At 41.0% G+C, this 21,296-nt stretch overlaps 2 protein-coding genes across 8 annotated transcripts in view; one reads left to right on the top strand and one right to left on the bottom strand.

Moving 5' to 3' along the window:
* The window catches only part of LOC121732478 (protein Gawky), a 29,467-nt gene extending 18,774 nt beyond the window's left edge, over positions 1–10,693 (top strand). For all 5 annotated transcript variants that reach the window (XM_042122365.1, XM_042122366.1, XM_042122362.1 and 2 more), the window contains 5 exons: positions 569–707; positions 1,089–1,421; positions 2,111–2,230; positions 3,090–3,227; positions 3,775–10,693. In XM_042122365.1, the coding sequence (XP_041978299.1) occupies positions 569–707; positions 1,089–1,421; positions 2,111–2,230; positions 3,090–3,227; positions 3,775–3,891 (847 nt within the window). In that variant the 3' untranslated portion in view covers positions 3,892–10,693. The remainder of the gene's footprint in view (positions 1–568; positions 708–1,088; positions 1,422–2,110; positions 2,231–3,089; positions 3,228–3,774) is intronic.
* Positions 2,379–21,296, bottom strand: part of LOC121732479 (cytoglobin-like) — a 42,629-nt gene continuing 23,711 nt past the window's right edge. For 2 of the 3 annotated variants that reach the window (XM_042122369.1, XM_042122367.1), the window contains exons 2-4: positions 17,252–17,412; positions 16,266–16,491; positions 14,697–15,396 (exon numbers count right to left, since the gene is read on the bottom strand). In XM_042122369.1, the coding sequence (XP_041978303.1) occupies positions 15,259–15,396; positions 16,266–16,491; positions 17,252–17,406 (519 nt within the window). In that variant the 5' untranslated portion in view covers positions 17,407–17,412 and the 3' untranslated portion in view covers positions 14,697–15,258. Of the gene's footprint in view, positions 2,391–13,239; positions 13,247–14,696; positions 15,397–16,265; positions 16,492–17,251; positions 17,413–21,296 lie in introns of those variants that run through there. The other variant, XM_042122368.1, reaches the window with a different exon arrangement.

Raw genomic sequence — 21,296 nt, 5'->3', positions numbered from 1 at the left:
CAATAGTAGGGAAGTTACCTAACAAAAATTAATCGATAGTTTAAAAATATCGAATCACTTCGTAAAGGAATTGCAATCAAAATTATCGATTTCGTATTGACATTTCAGTGGTGCCGGCGATTTAAGATGGCCGCCCTTTTTTATCGATTTGATTTCGATTCAACAGAGTCAATCTCTATTGACATAAGTTTCGTTTCATGCATATGACATTTTTCAAATTTTTTCGTAACAACAATTTTATACTCCTATTTCACAGTTAATATTTATAATTTTTATTAATAAGTTAGCATTTAGCATCTTTTCATTTTTATTCATTTACAATTATTATAGGAAACATTTGTTTTTGTAGATGGAATATAATTTATTCCATTTTGATTTTTTTTGTTTTCTTGTAAAAAAAAAAAACCCGTAGTAAGGTACGTGAAAACTGTCACCCATATCATCTTAGAACGCACAAACTATAAATGTTAATCGTGATCCGTCGGCTGGGTTTGACTACGTATACGACACCTGCCTGGGAATCAATTTCTCTGATAGTACATGAATACAATAACACACCTCTCTCTAGCACATGGGGCGTGGGTCGCGAGGGGTGGGGCGAGGGCGGGGCCGACGTGGCGGACGGCAAGGACGCGTGGCCGGCGCACCCCTCACACCCCCCTGTATACGACCTGGTGCCGGAGTTCGAGCCCGGCAAGCCTTGGAAGGTTAGTTGATGATGAGATCTTTGTAATCATGGAAAAAAATAAAGTGTGAAAAAAATAGTGATTAGATTGTAAGTGTTTCTATTATTGAGGTCATCCTAAGTTTGCAGCAAATGAATTCGGATAAAATTCTGAATTAATAGTGTTACAAATGAAATATCAGTTTGATTCTACAAAGTAAGGAACATGTAAGTTAGGTATTATGTTTTAATAATTGTTATTAAGTGTAAAATCTTCTATAACTAGGAAAATATAGATTGTAGTAAACAATTTATAATAAGGACGAGACAAGGAAGGATAAAAAGAGCATGTTCATTAATACAAAACAATAATTAGATAAGCATATTCTGAATATCAATTATTTTAAACATGATATAAACCTAGGGTAACCAGATGAAGAATGTCGAAGACGACCCTGCGATGACTCCCGGTTCGGTAGGCCGGTCCCCGCTGTCTCTGACCGCTATCAAGGACACGGACATGCTGAGCGGGAAGACGTCTCCGCCGGGCGGGGAGCGCAGCCTCTCCTCGTCCACTTGGAGCTACGCCCCCCCGGCCACCAGCGCCAGCGGGCTGAAGCCCGGGGACGCGTGGGGCTCCAAGCCCCGCCCCGCGCCGCCCGGCCTCAACAAGTGGCCGCAGCACCACGGCAACGCCCGCGCCGTGCCCGCCTGGCAGGCGTCCACATGGCTCCTGCTGAAGAACCTCACTGCTCAGGTAAGCTTCGTACTATGATTTCATGATTCTTTTATTTAAAGGGAAATGTGGTCGAAAATTAAGGTACCGAGTACTCTCCTTAAGTATTGAACATGTCTCACCAGTCATGCTAATACTTAGGGCTTCACCACCTAATAAGTGCCGGATAGGTTATCCACAACTTATCCGATAGATACTCCATACTTTATCTGTTAGATAAGTTGCGGATAGTCTATCCAACACTTATCAGGAAGTGGTGAAACAGGCCCTTAGTATCTATAATGTATATGGATAGTGCAGGTTGTGCAGCGCTGTTTGCGTGCGCTTGTAACATTTTAACGCCATAATACTAATTACTAAGCGGCGCTATACTTAACCTCAAACATTTAATTATTATTCTTACTTTCCTGTCAAAATTATGAAATGCAATTTGAATAAAGGCTCTTGAATAAAGGTTTCAGTAGTGTGATGTTGTGACTACCATCAGGACGACAAAAGTAATTACATAAAACACGAAAGGAACAATACGTCTAACGGCTCCCACACAAAACTTTAAATTCGCATCGCATCGCAAAAATCTTCAACAAAACTCATACTAAGAATGACATTGCGATGCGATGCGAATTCGCAGTTTTGTGTGGGAGCCCGTAAAGTTTTAGTTTTATACACCTGGAAATCGGGATTGATTACTAAAATAAACGTTTTCATAGATCGATGGATCGACGCTGAAGACGCTCTGTCTGCAACATGGGCCTCTGCAAAACTTCCATCTCTACCTGAACCAGGGTCTGGCTTTGGCCCGCTACTCTACTCGCGAGGAAGCTGCTAAGGTAAGACAACGATAATAATAATAAATAGACACCAAATTGACCCTTAGGCCCAATTTCACCAACGTTTGTTTGTGTTAGCTTGTTAAAATGTCATGTCTTCTCTTTCATTAATAAAAAAAACGAAAGAGGTAACATGTTACTAATTAAGGCTGCGTTTCCACTGAAGCGGAGCGGAGCGGAGCTTAGCGGTGCTCGAATTGACCAATCGTGCTATTCCAGCGGAATGACAGCGAAGATTTCGAGCATGGTGATTGGTCAATTCGGCACAGCTAAGCTCCGCTCCGCATCAGTGGAAACGCAGTCTTAAGCATTAACTTTAGCAGTTGTTGGTGGAATTGGGCCTTAAATTTTATACATAAAGGAACAAAATGTAATATAAAATGTCTAGTAACAACACAACACATATAAAGTGAATCATTTTGTTAATAAACTTCCTATCTTATCTTTGTGATAAGATACATCAGACATATTTACTTACAAATTTATCAATTTAGGGTTTATAAAACCAAGATAATCAAAGGGAAGTGGAAAACATGTTACCATCATTAGACACAAAAGGAAGACATTTGATTAAAGCCTGCATTGTTAAAATTATGCTATTAATTAGAATGGGACTGGAAGTGTGTACTGGTTGGGACATCTTGTGTAGAGTTTGGCATAATATTCATTATACAGTCTGGCACCATGAAATCTTTGTTTGGTGGGATACTGTACCAAGTATTTCTTAAGTCATTATAATATCTTTCCCCGCCACGCTGTCCGCTGATTTCGAGACTGAAGCCTAATAATATGCGTCTTCCCTATTGATAATAACTTGGATTTTTCTCGATACTAATGAGTAATGGTAAATGTATAACAGGCTCAGATGGCCCTCAACAACTGCGTGTTGAGCAACACGACGATCTTCGCGGAGTCGCCCGCCGAGTCCGAGGTGCAGATGATCCTGCAGCACCTCGGCTCCGGCGGCGGCGGCGGCTGGCGCAGCGGCGGCTCCAAGGTATGACGGCTTTACAGAAAACTCATTATCAAACAGTAGTTTGCAACAGTGCTATTTTCAATTAATTTCATTTACATGTTAATTTTGATGTCACAGCATGCTACAGTGCTCCCAAAGTGATAATGCGCATAGAAATTTTCGTAAGTTTTCGGCAACGACCGTGTTTCCCGAGCGTCGGAAGACGTCGCTGCAAGCGCTTTTTTACCTTTAAGAAAAACAGCGCTTTGCAGTGACTTAGAGGCGCCTGACTTTGCTTGGCCGTTACCATGGTAACATCATTGGCCACGTCGCGATGGCTTCCCGGTCAGTTATAACTTATAGCACTTATTGACGGAGCAGCGACAGCGGACAGCCAACGGCTATATGATATTTACTGCATGGCGCGGCCATGCCGACTGTATGGGCGCCGCAGACTCGATCAAACAAAAAGCGTGTCGTCTGCGATCTCCCTTATAGTGATAATTTTTTTTCCAACTTTAAATATGATTTAAAAATTGAGTCGAAACCCACTATGTAGGATCTATTTTTACACTGTTATGTTATTTAGGACGGTTGGGGCAGCGGCTTCCCGAGCCTGTGGCCGGAGCAGCACGAGCAGCGCGGCACGCCGTCGTCGCTCAACTCGTTCCTGCCGCCGGACCTGCTCGGCGGCGAGGCCATCTAAGCGCCCTCCCCCCTCAGCCCCCCGCGTCTAGTGTAATTACGCTTCACCGGCCCCCGTACGGGGTCGGACTAATTTTATTCGCCTAGTCACGTGGTACCGGCCGCGCCTCGTCGCCGCGCGACGCGCCGCGGCCGCGGTAGCCGACTGTCCACAATACTATTATCTACTGTGTCGTAAGTGTTCATGTAGATTACTTAGTGTAAATAAGAATTATATACAACGGCAGACATATAATGTACGGAGGTTATAGCTGGAGAGGGGGCGCGGGCGGCGGGCGCGGGTGTGACGCGCGCGCGCCGCCCGCACCCCCCGGATCTTACCAAATAACGTAAGCTATGGGATGTAGAGTAGATGCGTCGCGGGCTACCTCAGTCACTCGCCCCGTGGCCTTATTTTAGTCTGTATTTATTTTGTTGCGCCCGGCGGATGTTGCTGTTTCGCGCCGGGCGATTACGTTCCGAGTTTCTTTCGTGTTTTTTTTATTTGTGGTTTTATTGTACCGTCTCGTATTTTAATTATTTATTCTGTTTAAAATTCTCATGCGCGTTGAGCCTTCGTTTTCCAGTAGTGATATTTTTATTCAGCAATAAAAGTGTAAGTGCATTTCGCCCTACTAACAAAGATTTTATAATTAGTTTGTAATTTTTTATAAAAATAAACAAAAAAATTGTAATCGATGAGATTCGAAGTGCATTCTTGTAGAGATAAATTCCTTTAAGCCGCATAGTCTGAGATGGGAGCCGGCGGGCGAGCGGCGGGCGCCGGGGTCCTGTGATGTAAAGTATCTTGCCTAATGTAAGGATATAATCTATTTTATTGGAGAAGAGAGTCGCGACCGCCCTCGTCGTAGTCGAGTTTTCCCCAAATTTTTTCCAGTATTTGTGATTCAAGTGCCACTTTATGTTTAATATATGAAACGATTATTAACTAGATTATACGACTAATGTAAGGGTAATCTAATATATTAAATTGAAAATTGTTTTATCATTTTATATTACATACATTTGTGAGAAGTGTTATAAAGTACTATAATTGACGGTAATTTAAATATTACACTTTTGTGTATAGTTAAGGATAAAGTTCTAACTTAAATTTAGCCATATCAATATCTATTTAATAAAAGATTTGTGGTATTTTCTATAGGCTCAATTTGAACGTTATTCAAAGTGACATATGCTTTAGATATTCTGTTAATAATATACTTGTAGCGGTAGGTCTCTCGGTATTACATCAACTTAGCTTAAGCGTACACCTAAGTCCTACGATAGTTTCTTAAGCGTACTACTGATATTTTACGGCAACGATCGCACTTGTAAATGTTCGTTACGATGAAAAAATTTATTTACAATTTTATTTACTCTTTAATTTATTGATGGTGTGCCACAGAGATACTCTGCCAAAATATATCATTACCATATGCGGGGTCGGCCCGGGCCCGGCTGCGCCGCTGCGCGGGCGCGACCGTCGCCGAGTACGCGGACGTGTGTGGTATTTTGAGCATCTTCCAGTGATCTTGATAACGACGTAGTGCTAAGTTAGCTGTAAGTGATTGCTGTACCTTATCGGGTCTCGCGCTCGAGGACTCTTCACAAATTTATCTAGTAAGTTAGTCGATTGCGAGGTTGGGATATTCGTGCGTTTGGACTCTTCGACCGCTTCGGACCTGTAGTTCTAGCGTTAAATGTTTCTCTGTATGTGTTCAAATAGAAGATATTTAGCATTTCGTCTTGATGTTTATCAGTGATCGTGACCGACCGCCGCGGCGCCGGCGAAGTCATCTCATCGTCTGCACGTTCCGTTGCCGTGCCCCGGCCCGCCCGCCGCCCGCCGGAGGCACTAGTCACCGCGCGAAACTCGATTATTTGCCTAGACGAGAACCCACGTGTCGACCGACGCGACGTAAACGTTTGGTGCCAAAGAATGTGTATCAAAGATATTATGTTTGGAATGTGACCGATCGCATCTCTGCTGAGACATATCTTCCAAATTAATTTGAAATTAGTTTTCGGTACGGGTTATTGATCTGATGTTCCTAAAACGTTCGTGTTACATCTATGCAACAGCGCACGCGTTACTACATGCCTCCTGTCAATTCTACCGTTGTCGAGCTCAATTCGTGTGTGGGTCGTCGTTTCGTATCGTTTTGATATAGGAAAATTTATAAAGTATAATTTGTAAACGGCGTTAAGTCCAAATCGACGCAGGATGCCTCATGCCGTAAGTCCGGTCGTAACGTGAATTTAGTACAGCAATAAAATAGATAAATAAAAAGAAGTTAATTTTTATAAAAGTTTTCGTATTTTCAAGAGGTGAAAAAAGACATGAGTAACGAAAGTATAAGTATCCAGTGCCCCGTAGAGTATGTTGTCCATAGATTAAAGACGAAAGAAGTCATGCCTTGAAGTTAGTCAGTTAACGTAATCAGTACTTAATGAGTATAATAAAGAGACATAATATAAGCGTTGTGGTGTAGCGGTGTTAGGTGTGTGCGGCGCGCACGCTCGTGTGCCCGCAGCCCCGCCCGCTCGGCGTCGCGCGCACGCGGCGAGCGGCGCGCCCGCACGTAGGTTGTGAGAGTGGCGCTAGCGCCGCCAACGGAATCTCCTCTCGGTTCAAGGACTGCATTCTTTCCTGCACACGATTGCGCCACGTGCAATTTAGTCTGTGTTATTATTACGTTGTTGTATATTTATACCTTACACTTAAATGTAGTATGTATATAATGTGAAATTATATTCTTAAAAGATTTTAATACGCTTTTCGCTTTCACTTTCTAACATTTTTTCGTGACTCGTTTCTGTTATTTAGAGTAAATTTACGTACCTAAAAGTAATTATATATAACGATTATCATAGACGTAAAATGTAAGAATATAAATAATAAAATTAATAAAACGTAAAAAATGTAAAAAAAAAATAAAAAAAAAACTTAAAAATAAAAAATCGTAAAAAATAGAAAAGCAATGAATAAAAACCAATGATTGTGCCTCAATGAAGTGTGGTACGGTTACCCGGCACGACGGCAGGTGCAGTTTTCTCGGGAACTGGACGAGTAATGAACTGTGCGCTAGGCACCGCTCGCCTTGTGTAAACATATATGAGCTTAGCTATTTTACTTTTTATTATAAGTGTTATGACATCAATCGACATTTTATATATTATATATACCGTGTAAATATTTTTATCTATTTATTTGGGTTATTTTCATGATGTTAAGCCATCGAGCGCATCGGCATCGGCCCGGAGGCCGCGCGCCGCACCAAGCCAAAGCGCCGGCCGCACTCGGCGACATCACAAACCGCAAACGTACTCGTACAAATGAGCCATTTACTTCCAAGCTGCTCCGGCATTTCGCTCGGTTCGTCCGCGTGTAGTCTCGACGTCTCTCCTCCCGTCAACCCACCGGGGCTGCTCCGTCGATCGAGCACCGAAGCACAAAACCCCGGACATCCTCGTTCTTTTGAATGTCGAATTTTATGTGATACATAGATTAATTTGTTTAAGACGTTATTATCGACGGTGGGGTACGATCGTCAGTGGATCTCGGCGTCAGCCGCCGCTGGACTCTCGTAGGGACCAATATGTTAGTCGATCCGGACCGGTGTCGGTGGAAGGACCTTTTGATTTGAGGTTCAATTTGTTGTGTTTGCTCGTAATGTTTTTGTACGTTAACGTCGACGTCTCGGTACAGACGCTGAGTGGGATTTGTCGCTTGCGCCGTGATGACTCGGATCGGTTTCAGCGCCTCTAGCGGCGCGATTGGGAACTAACTGCGAGTGTCCGGCGGACAGCGACAGTTCGCAGTCGGCGGTGGTCAGGTGATCGCGTGCAACTAGTCTTCCTTAGGGCGGGGTCGGCCTCTAGTCTCGTTCCGTGGTGCGATAATACCAAATACGGCTCCGGCGGTCCGGGCAGCTTGGAGCCCCGCGAGCGACGGCCGGGTAGTATTATAATATTGCATTTATTTCTCATTCGTCGTAGTCACTCGAGAATATATTTGAGCTAACGCCTAAAATTGTAATATCAGAGTTTATTTAGGATGTTTCATATTATACATTTTAGCGTTTAAAGTATCTAAAATTTACCTTAATTATAGCGAATGGATTTTTGTATTATCGGTATATAGTAGCCGTAAGACGAAGCGTGTTCTCGTGGACGCGCGCAACTTAAAATAATAATTGTACTGAGTGACTTTACGTGTAAACAGAGGGCCATCGATTAATATGTCGTAGTAAGCTAAATTCTCTATTTGGTAATATAAATGTGATTGCTGAGAATATTTTTAGCCGCCGTATATATTGTAATGTTATCTATCGTAGGTCAGTACGGCTCGCGCGCGACCGTCTGGGCTACGGTTGAGCCTTCGTTGAATATTGTTATCCGTGTCCCTCGTGCGTATGAAGGAGAGGGAATGATTTACGACGGGATTGGCGTACTCAGATAGTCGCGTTCGGGCCCGAGCGTGCCGGGTCTAGTGGCCCGCACGCCGACGCCGTAGTATAGTCGGTTATCTCGCATTTGTCTCGTTGGAGAGCGTGTGCGACCCACCCCAGCGAAGTAATTGATGCAGTAGACTCCTGCTGCGCATCACAGCACACCGCTTCTCTAGTCTCTCTCGCATTCGTACATCGCTTTAACGACTTTTTGTTATCGAGCATAATTTTATTCGTATCCTAATAAAGTCCTAGTTGTATTATCCTTTCGTTAGATCTCTTTTGTACCTGTGGAGTTTGTTTACCGTTCGCGCGAGCCCGCGTCGAAGTCCTCGCGACGTCGCGGGGTGCGTGTGCGGCGGCCATCTTGCGTGTCGCCGCTTCTCAGGGCGGACGCTAAACGCTGCGCGACAATATAATACATGTTCATGTTTATTTACCTACGTTGATTCGCGTTTGGCCCGCTCTCGGAAAGTGGTATTGTTACAACATCACGTTTTCAACATCTATTTGCGCATCGTATGTCTCTCTTTACTCGTACGCCGGGGAAAGAGACGCACGACGCCCGCTCCACACGCAGCCCCGCCCCCACAAAGCGCACCAACGACCAATTCACAAGAAGCACAGAGTAGGATCGGCGTCCGAACGATACTCTGCGGTGTTACGTTAGTCACTATTGTACCTTGTTTGTACTTGAATAAAAAAAAATAACCCTATGTAAGTGAAAAAGGGAGCGTTTGATCCAATTCTGAAAATATACTTAATTTAAATTTTAACAGACTGATATCTGTGATTAAGAAAATATTTTTAATATTATCCAGGGAGTCAGATGAATAAAATATTTATTTTATTAGATGTTTCACGGTGCCGTGCGCCGCCGCCGAGACGTAACTGCTTCGCATATTTTTTTAACTTTAGCGCGTACGCCGTACGCCGTACGCGAGTCATTTTTCGCTCAAACTCTTTGATTTATGAACGAGTGTTTTATTAATTTGTGTGTTGATGTGTTTTAGTGAACACTAGTATTCCCGTGGGGTCGACGCCACTGACTCGAATGTAAATTGTAAATAAACGTTTTGCCTTACCACAGATTTATTTCTGTTATTTTTACATAGCTTTTTAATTTTTATTGCAATAAAATGTATACAAATTTAACATTAGAAAGCGTTTGCTTGTTACTCAAAATATTATTTTTGTAAAAAATAAAAAAAAAACAAAAAAAATCTACTTAATTCTGACTGATCTTGTGGAAATATGCTTCCATGCTTATGATACGTTTTTAAATCATGTAATCATATTGTGCAATTAGCTTGTTATATTTTGCGCTGTTAAGAGTAATTTTAAGAGTATAGTGGTGTTGACCCTACTACATATTCCATTTCACGAAGTCAGATCGGCCGGTAACTAGCCATCGCGACCACGATTTAGCCGTCGTGACTACGAGTTAGCCGTCATGACTAAGAGTTGGCCATCGTGACTTTGTGCGGTGGAATGTGGTGACATCGCTTTCCCATAGACAACAGACTGAACGTTTGCTGAATACCACCGATGTCAGTTGAATTTCGTTTGTAATTTTGATCTTAACGTTGCATATCGTCTAACATTTCTTATTCGTATCGTTTCGTTGTAATTCATATCCGCGACCCCTCCTGTTAGGTTTTTATGAAGTCCCTAAGTTAACATAATAACGGAGAAATAACTTAATCGCCTATAGTATTCGTAGTTCGTACGACATCTCTCTAAATATTAACGATTGGCGTTGTTTTTTATGATAAAATATATTTTTGGTACCACCTTTGAGTTAAAGTACAACGTAGATTAGAAGTATTTCAGTGACGTTAAATTTACTATCAATAAAAAGGTAATCAATAGTTTTATACGTCGATAAGTGATAGGTTTAAGCCGTTTCGTCTCTAAATATTGGTAATTCTCAGTAACGTAATATTAAAAACATTTTATCAATAGACTTTGTAAATCTCTAGTGGAGATTTTATTTCTTAACGTAGTATTAAAGTTGAAACAGGTACTGTATGTTGTAATATTGTGTAACAATTGTAAGGGATAATGTAATCTGTCCCTGTCACCTGTTTCAGAAGGCCTAATGCGGGTATTTACACGCGTTCCCCTGTTGGAGTCTTGCGCGTCAACTCTTTTACCGATCAGCATAATACTGAAATGACGTTTGACGTTCTCTGCCGCTAGATGGCGCTTCAACAGCATCACAGAACATAATGGTAAAACAGTTCTACGCTTGGCGACGATAGGGGGATGTTGTCGAGTAGTTAGCATTGTAGCGAGGATTTTTTATTTATTGTAATAATTTGGGAGTCGGGACGAGCGAAGGGCGGCTGTCAAATTATCCAGTGAGTCGAAAATCCGCCTGCGGGCCCTGAGCCTTAATTCATTTCGCGCAAAAGGTTGTGTATTAATTTTTATGTAGTACAAATGTATTTGCAATATGATTGCTGTCGTGTTCCTTGATTTTTCCTGTGTGTAATTTATTTTTAATTATTTTAACTCTTCATAATGTCTAGTGTCGTCAGTTGCGTCTCAGTTTATCGTAGGAAGCACGAGTCGCTCGCTTGTATTATAAATTAAATAGTTTTAAGGATTGGTATTGTTCCGTAACTAACGTGTAAGCGAAATGAACTGTTCACATATTCCTAAATAGCCAATTGATATAATCGAATGTACAACATTTTCCAGTTATCGGGTAATATCGCGTAGCCGAGTTACGGAGGAGCCATATTTGTATTGATATACAACCAAAGTTTAATGTTTCGGAATACTTAGATTTATTTACGCGAACGCTACTCCGAAGCCGAGTTAACGGCCGTCTCTGTGGCCGTATTGTTCGTCGGCAGGAGTACGTTCGTGTGAGTAGAGGAAATGTTTTGGATCGACTCGTTGTCCCTATCTTCACGTACCAAATAAGAGAAGCAGGCGCCGGCCGCGCCGCAGCGGTCGACGTTAACTATGTCTATATACCTCGTCAGTAACCTCACGACTCGAAGCCTACGACGTTCTTCCTCGTACTTATCGGCTGCACTATTATTTGGTACTACACCGTATTAACTTTCTCTTAAGTTACGTTAAGTATGTCGGCGTATAATAGTAGTTGATATATTTTTATTGTTATTATTTTTCTTAATCGACATTAAAGCAATGTATTTTACAAACAAAACAGAACAATAATTATTATGTAAGTGTAACTGTTAGTGAATTTAAGTGTGCTATTTTCCATTCCAGAACTCAACGATATCAATGTTCTTATAACACTTATGTTCGGGTTTTAAAAAGATGTTATTATTGTATAATTATACTAAACCTTATGTGATTGAAATGCAATGTTTAGAAGTATTTTATTCTTTATTTTTTACCATTAATAATAGTTAGTAGAGATCTATTTGAGAGTCTAATGTATCAATTATTTGTAAAGTTGGCTGTAACTAATTAGAAGTTACAATAAGTAGATATTTTAATATAAAAACATTTGGAGAAAGTTTTATGTAGATGACATATAGTTGTTTTGATCATTATGTGAAGTGTTGTATGGTAAGTGCGTGCCGTACGCCGGGCGGGGCGGGGCAGTGCGGCGCCACGCACGCTCGCACGCCCGCACGCCCGCTCGCCCGCACGTACGGCCGGCAGCGCAAGTGTACGCAACGTCTACGCACAACGGTGCACCTGACTACTGCACAGCACTGCTAGGCTAATTCAGTTATCGAGTAAGAATATTTTTCTTACATTTCATAGGAGTAACGTTTATAGTATAGGCAATAATGTTTAACAAAAGTCCCTATGTAATCGAACTGACGACAGAAACGTATGTTATATTTGTGGCCTCTTTATAAATAAGATCTAAGTTACATGTTAAAGAAAATTAATTTTGCTATGCACAGAAATGATACTCAATTAATTGCCAAAAAGTTATATGTATATTCATAGTTGAACAATACTTCTTTTGGGCATATTTACTTTGAATTTATGCAAACTTAGATTATGATAAGTAGCTTGTAGATTATATGTAGAGTGGATGCATATATAATAATATATCTATATATTTAATTGTAAGGCGAATTTGAGATGTATCAATTTCTTGTATTGTTCGTAAGTTTAGATAATAAATGGGTTTAGCCATACTTCGGCTGGTTTGATATGTATGTTATCTGATTAATTGTAAAAAAAATAAAAAAAAATTAAAATTGCGTGTTTTATTTAGACAAGAGCACCTTTCCTCTAGTATTCCCACTTCCCACACAAAATTTCGCAGTTTCGCATCGCATCGCACCGTAATATCATTAACCCCCGACAAAAAAGAGGGGTGTTATAAGTTTGACGTGTCTGTCTGTCTGTCTGTCTGTCTGTCCGTCCGTCTGTCTGTCTGTCTGGGGCATCGTAGCATCCAAACGGGTGGACCGATTTTGATCTAGTTTTTTTGTTTGAAAGCTGACTTAATTGAGAGTGTTCTTAGCTATAGTTCATCATGATCAGCCTGCTCCGTGCTGAAAAATCGCGGTTCATCTGGTTCGTGAAGGACCGATTAGCAACTTGCAGTCGTTTGGTGGGCTTTATTGCATTCTAGTTCGTGACGTTTATGAATATTTACACATTAATGGGATGTTGACCTGGTGCTGCAGCATCACCTGGTAATCAATAGGATACCCAACTCCTCACCAACTTAGAGCAATGCTTTCGTGTTTGGGCTCATTTTAATTGCGACAACTAGTAAGACGTAGATAACCAATAAATTTTTGCATGATGCTGCTGCAGCATCACCTGGATTCTATAGGAGCCGAGTTCATATGGAGCTAAGCGAATTTACAGTAGGTGCAGTAACGCACACGACGCGCAGCGCAGACGTTACTGCATTTAATTGCATACGTTCTATTTCCACGGACTAAAAAGTGCGTCACGGATAGTCTGTCGTCTGCGCTGCGTCTAAATGTGTAAATGGGTCTGTCGCTGGTTCACACCACAGTTTTTCGAACCGCGGTTCGAAACAGCGAAGGATTGTTTTTTAATTACCCGATTCATACCGCGGCTCGAAACAGAGAAGACCTGTTTTTGAATTAGTGGATTCGAACCGCAGTGTAGATAGTTCTATATATTCCATATTCCTTTAAGTACAGTTAAGCTCAACATAATTAAGAAATCAAAAATATTAATTTTAAGTCTTTAAGACCAAACTAAAGTAAAAATATGCGAGATGGGCGTAAAAAGTTCCCTACTTAAAAGAATAGGTAACATCATAAAAGAGTTATTAGCGGGTGAAATAACCATCGGTCACTGCCTGGAAAAATTAAGGGTTTAAAATTAACTTTATAATAATAATAATTTTACTCCTTTTGATTGTTTTACTACTTTGTTTTTTTATTATTTTTGATTATTTTAATTTTTCGACTAAGATTTTATACAGTTATGTAATTTTTTTTTTATTTACTTACATTAAATATTATTCTTGTTGATTTGTTTATTTTTTACTGTGATTTTATAAAATTAAGTATATAGTTTTAATTATTTTTATAAATATTATTTTCTTTTTGAATATTTAAAATTTACGATTGTGATTTTATGCAATTAAAACCTTATTATTATTAAAGCTTCCCATTTTTTATGATTTTGAAAGAAATGTAATTTCTTTATTAAAAATGAGTTTTTATTCCTTTTTGAAACCACTTTTCTATACGTCCTGTACAAATAAATAAATGAGACTAAAAAAGTTTGTTACAATAATTATTGGCTTAAATTCGTCGTCCGAATCCACCCATAGCAAAAAATAATTAATTAGTGGTTTCACACCACTCCAATCACCGCGGTATGAATCGGGAATACAAAATATTTCAAAAACCATGTTCTCTGTGACCCCCCGGCTTCAGACCGCGCCTGGGTGTGTCATCGGTAATTTAAAATACATTGCAGGCGTAAAAGGCCGCGTTTTTTCGGCCTAGTGTGTTTAGTTAGACACTTAGATGTGCGGAAAGAGGTAGCATGCAGATAGACAGACATACTTACGCGTTTTATTATTATATAATAATGTATTATGATCAGCTAGTATTGCGCCAAACTGGGTGTTTATACGGCAAACTGGTTACACGTGGAAACGTCTACAAGTTTTTATATTATTTTCCGTATAGTACACAAAATCATGTTTGCCAGTTTTTGCACATCGATACTCTTCGTTTTTTACATTTGAATAAATAGTGAGTACTTATTGCGCAGGTAGTTAGATAGATTGGTATTTGGTAGGATTAAAGTTTAAATCTTCATAGTAGACAACAAATATACCATCTGTATGCCTGTTTCTAATGATAGGTTCTCATAATATTTACTAAGCAATCGTCGATTTGCAAATAAAACCAGTACATATTACTACACTATCTAATGTTTTATTTACAATAATATCTCTGATGGTTAACATTGCAAAAGCAAATATTTACACTTAATAATATTATATTCCGATTGTATAATATATTTAAACAATCATTCGTCTAACATACTTAAATATAACATTGATAAAATAATCTTTGGGAATAATAGTTTTAAAAATCTTATTACTATGAACGAAACTACAATCATTGAGAAGTATAGCTAAGCGATATAATATATATTTATATGTAACTAATAGTACGGCGCTAAATAGAAAAACACAAAGCAAAATTTGTCAAATTACTTAATTCCATATCTAGCGACCGGACTTAAAAAGTAAGCTTTAATTTCCGTTCAAAACGTCACCCCTTTGAAACAGCCGTTTTACAACTTACAACACGTTACAACGGTGTATGAACGGTTTATAAAATATGCAAAACTTGAAGTAGGTACCGTTTTCTAGGAAACGGCCACTTAGCTTCTTTTACCGCTGTATTCGGCCGCTATATTACGGTCATGCCGGTTTGCTAGAACAGGCTTACTAATAATTAGGCTTAGATTATGGGTTATCTGGCTACGTCGGCGTTGAGTGTTTGGAATATGTGCTTGTACCAGAAGTCCACGGTCTTGCCCCAGGCGCCGAGGGTCGCGTCGTCCAGGTGTAACACCTCGATAAACATCTTCACGATCACGTCCTTTAGACCCTGCAATGTAAAGTTGAGGTTTTATTAGGTGTACTTTTGTTAGCATCGGCTTATAAGTTTCAGTCTCAAAATTCACATATAACAGTGATGTGAATTCTGAGACTAAAGAACAGGCCCGGATCTACGTTTGAAAAAGGGGGGAGCAGAATCCCAATTTGCCGCCCTCCAAGCAAAAATGTGCATTTTCAATTGGTACTTAATAAAATGCTATGATTGCCATTTACCCCGCGACAAGGGGCGCCTCCAAGTCTTTTAACATCAGATAGAATTCTGTGAAATAACGTTGACGGGGTAGCGCTTTGGGCCACCGGTGGCGCACGCGGCGGTGAAGTAAGCGGCAAAAGATTGGGACTTGGGAGGTGGCCTCCGGCCGCCCCCCAATCTTTGCCGCCCGGGGCAAGTGCACCCTCTCGCCCTCCCCTGGATCCGGGCCTGCTAAAGAATGAGATGGTGCAATTTTCAGCATCTGCTTATATTGCACTCTTTCTCTATGTTTGGGCTATCTATTGGATATAATTTATAAATAATTCATGTGTAAATGAATTATAATCCAACGAGACACAAACTGCATTACACAGTATAATGCACTTTGTGTCTCGTCGGGCAGGGTCGGTTTCAGCATTACCAGCACCCTGGGCGAGATTCCTTCGGCGCCCAGGGCTGATCGTGCTGAAAAAATAATTGGCGCCCCTTTTGTTTGCCTTCAGCGTCCCTTTCAATCTGGCGCCCTGGGCGGTCGCCCTTCCTAACGCAGCTATAAAAGCATGCAATAACCCTGAAGCAACAGACTTGTTTGTCCATCAGCGAACGTAGTTGCTTTCCATCATCCGTTTGCTCATTTCCTCTTTCTTTTATAAAGAAAAACTTACATTGAAATGCTCCTCCTTGATTTTCCGTCTCGCGTGTGACTCTCCCAGCTTGTTCATCATGGCTGCCACCACCTCGGGCTGGTGGAGGCTGCGGACGGCCAGGTCCAGTGACGTCATCAGATTCATGACGTGGGCGGTAAACTGTGGGTTGCCCACCCACTCCGACTCTGGGTGTTTGCGCACCATCTTGAAGAACTCCCGAGTTTCAGGGTATGCGGTGAACAGTCTGAAAAGGGTTTGTTTAGTATCACTTGATTTGAATGGTAGCAACTACCAATTTGAAAGGAGAGGGTTGATTTAGTTTCACTTGATTTTAATGGAAGAAACCAATTTGAAATGTGAAATAATCTAGCTTTAATGTCTTCTAGTTATTTACAGGTTTGGGGCTTGTGAAACAGTTAATTAGGGTAAGATCGGATATAGGGTAAATCCGGATAATTCAAGTTAACGCTAAATTACACTACAGTTAAGTACGGCACGTACCTAAGCTACGGTACTACAGTTTGCGGTTGCAGTGCAGTATGGCGTATATGCCCGTAGCAAAAAAAGCAGTGACTTTTTTAGTGATAAGTTGACTTATCCGGACTTATCCTATGTTTTCTTTGAACTTACCCTGATTTAATTTAATATTTTTGATACGAATTGCTATCTAAAAACCTAGTAAAAACTTCCTCACGTGATACTTGTATTGTTATCTAGTACGACTTCTAAGATTTCAATTGAAAGCAATAACATTCTATTTAAATAGGTACATTTGGTTAGGTTGGTAATGAAGCTAAATGATGTTCTTAAAATGTCATTAATTTTTTCTGGCAATCTGGCAGTCCTAGCTGCACTATTTAATCAATGGCCAGTGGGTCCTTGCTCCATGCAATATGCATTACCTATTCATATGCTAATGTGTGGGTCCTTGCACCTTGTATCAACTTATCAAGGAAACATATTCATATGCTAATTTCATTGAAATGTATTAAGCTATCCCTCACCTCCTCAACAGTTCCGTGCCATTGCCAAGCGGGTCCTTGTACACTGGTGCCCACGACGTCCTCACGGCGTGGATGTCGCGGCGCGTGAGGCCGGATACGGGGTTGGGTGTGTCGGGGTCGCCGCCCCACCAGATGTAGCTCAGCCAGCCGCCCATCGCTGTCTGGGGAAATTAAAAAAATATATGAAAGTCAAGAAGATAATGGCCGGCCGGCCAGCCTAGAAAAAGATGAGCTGGAAGCATACCAGCCAGGCTGGCCAGCGGTGACACAGGAGCGAGCACAATGAAATACCTTGGGGGAGGCCTTTGCCCAGCAGTGGGACAGCATAGGCTAGGAAAAAAAAGAAGATGAATATGTCTGCAGATGGTACATTATGTTAAGGAACGCCTGCGTGGTCTAGTGGTTAAGAGCGTGGCTCTTGACTCGGAGGTCGTGGGTTCGATTCCCGCGTTGGAAACATGTTATTTCCAAGTGTTGTTAGGACAATGCAGGCTGATCATCTAGATTGTCTGACAAGTAAGATGATCTATGCGTCGGATGGGCATGTAAAAAGTCGGTCCTGCGCCTGATCTCTCGCCAGTCGTGTCGGTCTGCCGTCCCACTGAGTTATGAGAGTCTCTTGTGTACTGCGCACACACTTGGGCACTATAAAATTACTCCTGCGTACCTGGTTTGGTTTCAATGAAACCGGCCACCGTCACCGAAACCGGTGTGGGGGTTATTATGTTAGGGAAGAAGAATAGAAATAAGAGGTACAGCCCGTTCTAGCTATTTAGCCGCTCGTGGCAAACAACATCTTCACCGCCCTTTACATAAAGAAAACCATATACTTACGTCATTCAGAGCTAGTTTCGAGGGAGGATAATAGGGGGAATATTTAAGTAGGTAAAATACTTAAATACTTCAACTTTGCAACTAGAAGTAGGTTGGAAGGTATAATTCTCAAACTTGGGTGGTGGATATTGGGAGATTAATTCACTTTTGCCGCTCTGGGCGAATACCCGGCTCGCCCTCCCTTAGATCTGGCCCTGATAAGAGGACTCACCCGATAGTACAGGGTTGGAGTTTAGGTTGTCTAATGTCTCTCATTATAGACTTCACTGTGAAAATGTGAAAAGCGTAACGAGGACTTACTCATAGTAAAAGGAGGGGAAGTAAGTTATCTTCGGCACCGCGCGCGGCTTGTATATGTTGTGCGCCATAGTATCAATGCGTCGCCACATACGGCACACAACAAAATCTCGGCCAGTTTTATAAGGCTGGTACCGCCGAGATTTTGTTGTGTGCCGTACGTGGCGACACATTGACACTATGGCGCACACATACAAGCCGCGCGCGGTGCCGAAGATAACTTACTTCCCCTCCTTTTACTATGACTTAGATAACCTAAATCCACAAACTACAACAATCCCCTAGGTCAGGGGCTCCCAATTTTTTTCAGCCTACGGCGCACTTACAAGTCAATATTTTTTGACTGCCCTATTTTTACCTAGCTATTACAAAAACATACATAAATAAACAGTAAACACCTTTAATGATTATAGTTAGGTTAAGCAGGTACATAATAATTAGGGCATGCAGAACCGGGTTCGGTTCCAGATTTTGCGTACCCGGTTCCAGTGGTAGTCAGAACCGGGTCACCCGGTGCTACCCGGTTCCTTTACCTAACTTTTTTTACTGTGTTGTTTTAAAGTAAGAAAAAAAAATCAAGTAAAAATACACATATTTATTGCAATTTTTTATTAGATTAAACCATTGAGATAGACTGTAGGAGAGAGCCTTATGTCGGTGTATATGAGTGAAAAGCGTGTCAAGTTAGGTCCGACCTGCTCGGTCACAACAAAGGAGTCGGCTGCATATTTCATGTAATAAAAGTGTTAATAAAGGTTTTTAGTGAACATTTTATGCTAGATTTTGTTTAGTTTTGTGGTTCCGCTAAATAATAAACCATAAGAACGGCCAAAGAATGCCCAAACACATGGATTTGACATTAAATATGTTAGTTTTGAACAACGTTTTTTGGGCTTTTCACTCGGTATTTTTGTAAGCTAAAAAGATGATTTACAAATTTAACAATCCCTTCATGCTATAATATAAGGCATTAGTGCTAAAAGTCACATCAAGTAATAATTTGGCTACAAAAATTGCATAGCTTTTTACGTGTGTTTAGGGATGCATATTACTTGAACTATAGTTTATCGATACCATGAACTAAATGACTTTCTTTTCTGGATTATAATGTGCTTTGAAATGATCGACAAATAGAAATATTCAAGAAAATACACGCACACTACTTGTATGAAAATAAGCACAAAATGGCCACGCGATGATGGGCTAAGACTCTATCAGCTATATACTATAATATAAATTATGATACTTAATTATAGTATATAGCTAGAGGAATAAAGCCACCACCAGGGAGTTGTTAGTGCCACCACCAATAAAACTATCACCCACGATACCACACAAGATTTGTCAATGAAACTATGATCAATAATTAGACTCACAAGCCAAGCATCAAGCAATTACTGTGACTGATAAGTGATAATTGATAAATGATAATATCGACCACAAACTCAAGATTACACACACACACAGAATACACGAACATACACACACGAACATAACAAGTACAGGGAAATCCCCCGTAAAGTATCCAGGGTTGCCATTGTCGGAAATTTGAGATGCAATAATAAAATTTATTTTTCATACCCCAATCCTGTCAAAACCTGCCAAGTTTTTAAAACGTCAACCGATCATGCCATAGGCCAAAATAAGACGCCAATCCTGCCAAAATTGCAGGAACCTGCCACATATGGTCACCCTGCTGGCGCGGGCGGTGGGGTAGACAGTGTGCATGTATAGTAGATAGACGCGACAATAGCGTGCTCGCGCGGCGTTGCCAGCTCGATAAATATCAAAAGCTCCACGATACTTCGACGCGCGTAATTTAAATTAGTAATTAATGCAAAATTAGAAAAATCTTATCAGAACCGGGTCGACCCGGTTCCAGCGCTTAGAACCGGTTCCACAGACTCATTTAAATATCCGGGTATACCCGGGTATTTCGGAACCGGGTAGAACCGGGTGCATGCCCTAATAATAATAAACAAATATTTAATCATCTGCCTGCTTTGTATAATTCATACCAGGGATGTTGCGGATCCCGATTTTTTCACATACGCGGATGCGAATGCGGATGCGGATTTTTAGAGGTTCACATCCGCGGATGCGGATGTGGATGTTTCGGATCCTACATAAATATTGTTTATAAAATGAAAAAGTATTATTTTAATTTTTGCTAATGTGTAACACCATAGTACCGGTGGGATAGAACAAATTTTTTGATTAATATCAAGCTAATTTTTCGTGAGTAGTTTTATTAAGTATAAAGCACAAACAAACACGTAGTGATTAATTTACAGAAGACAATTGATGCATCACAATAAACGCGTCGGATCCTGTCACCGTTTTTAGGGTTCCGTAATCAACAAGGAACCCTTATATTTTCGGTCTATCTGTCCGTCTGTCTGTCTGTGTCAGGCGCAAATGGCACGCGCCATTCACAGACCCCACCGCTTTTTTTTCGTGTCCCAACTCGTATGACATTCACATCCGCATAAAAATCCGCATTCATTTAATGCGGATGCGGATGCAGATGCGGACGTCCAAATCTATGCGGATGCGGATATTCGCAACATCCCTGATTCATACTATGATTTTATTTTATAATATTTGTGGTTATGGATATTAATGATGGAGGATCGACTCACGGCGCCCCTTTTGCCTTTCCACGGCGCACCAAGGCGCCGCGGCGCACAGTTTGGGAAACCCCTGCCCTAGGTAAAGCGGTGTTTGACTCTATGACTATTATCTCTTTTATTATATTCCAAATGTCACATAAAGGACAGGAAACGAAACTTGTTTGACCTCCGGCCGTGACCTCTGACCTCGGCCGCTAAGCCTCGTGGGCCAATTACATTATGAAATGCCAAAACTTTGCGCCTTATCGCCGCAATATCGCATATTCCGAGTTTATTGTTGT

This window comes from Aricia agestis, chromosome 12 (genome assembly GCF_905147365.1).
Source record: "Aricia agestis chromosome 12, ilAriAges1.1, whole genome shotgun sequence".
Lineage (NCBI taxonomy): Eukaryota > Metazoa > Arthropoda > Insecta > Lepidoptera > Lycaenidae > Aricia > Aricia agestis.
The sequence above is the reverse complement of the archived record's forward strand: the minus strand, read 5'-3'. Positions and strand labels throughout refer to the sequence as shown.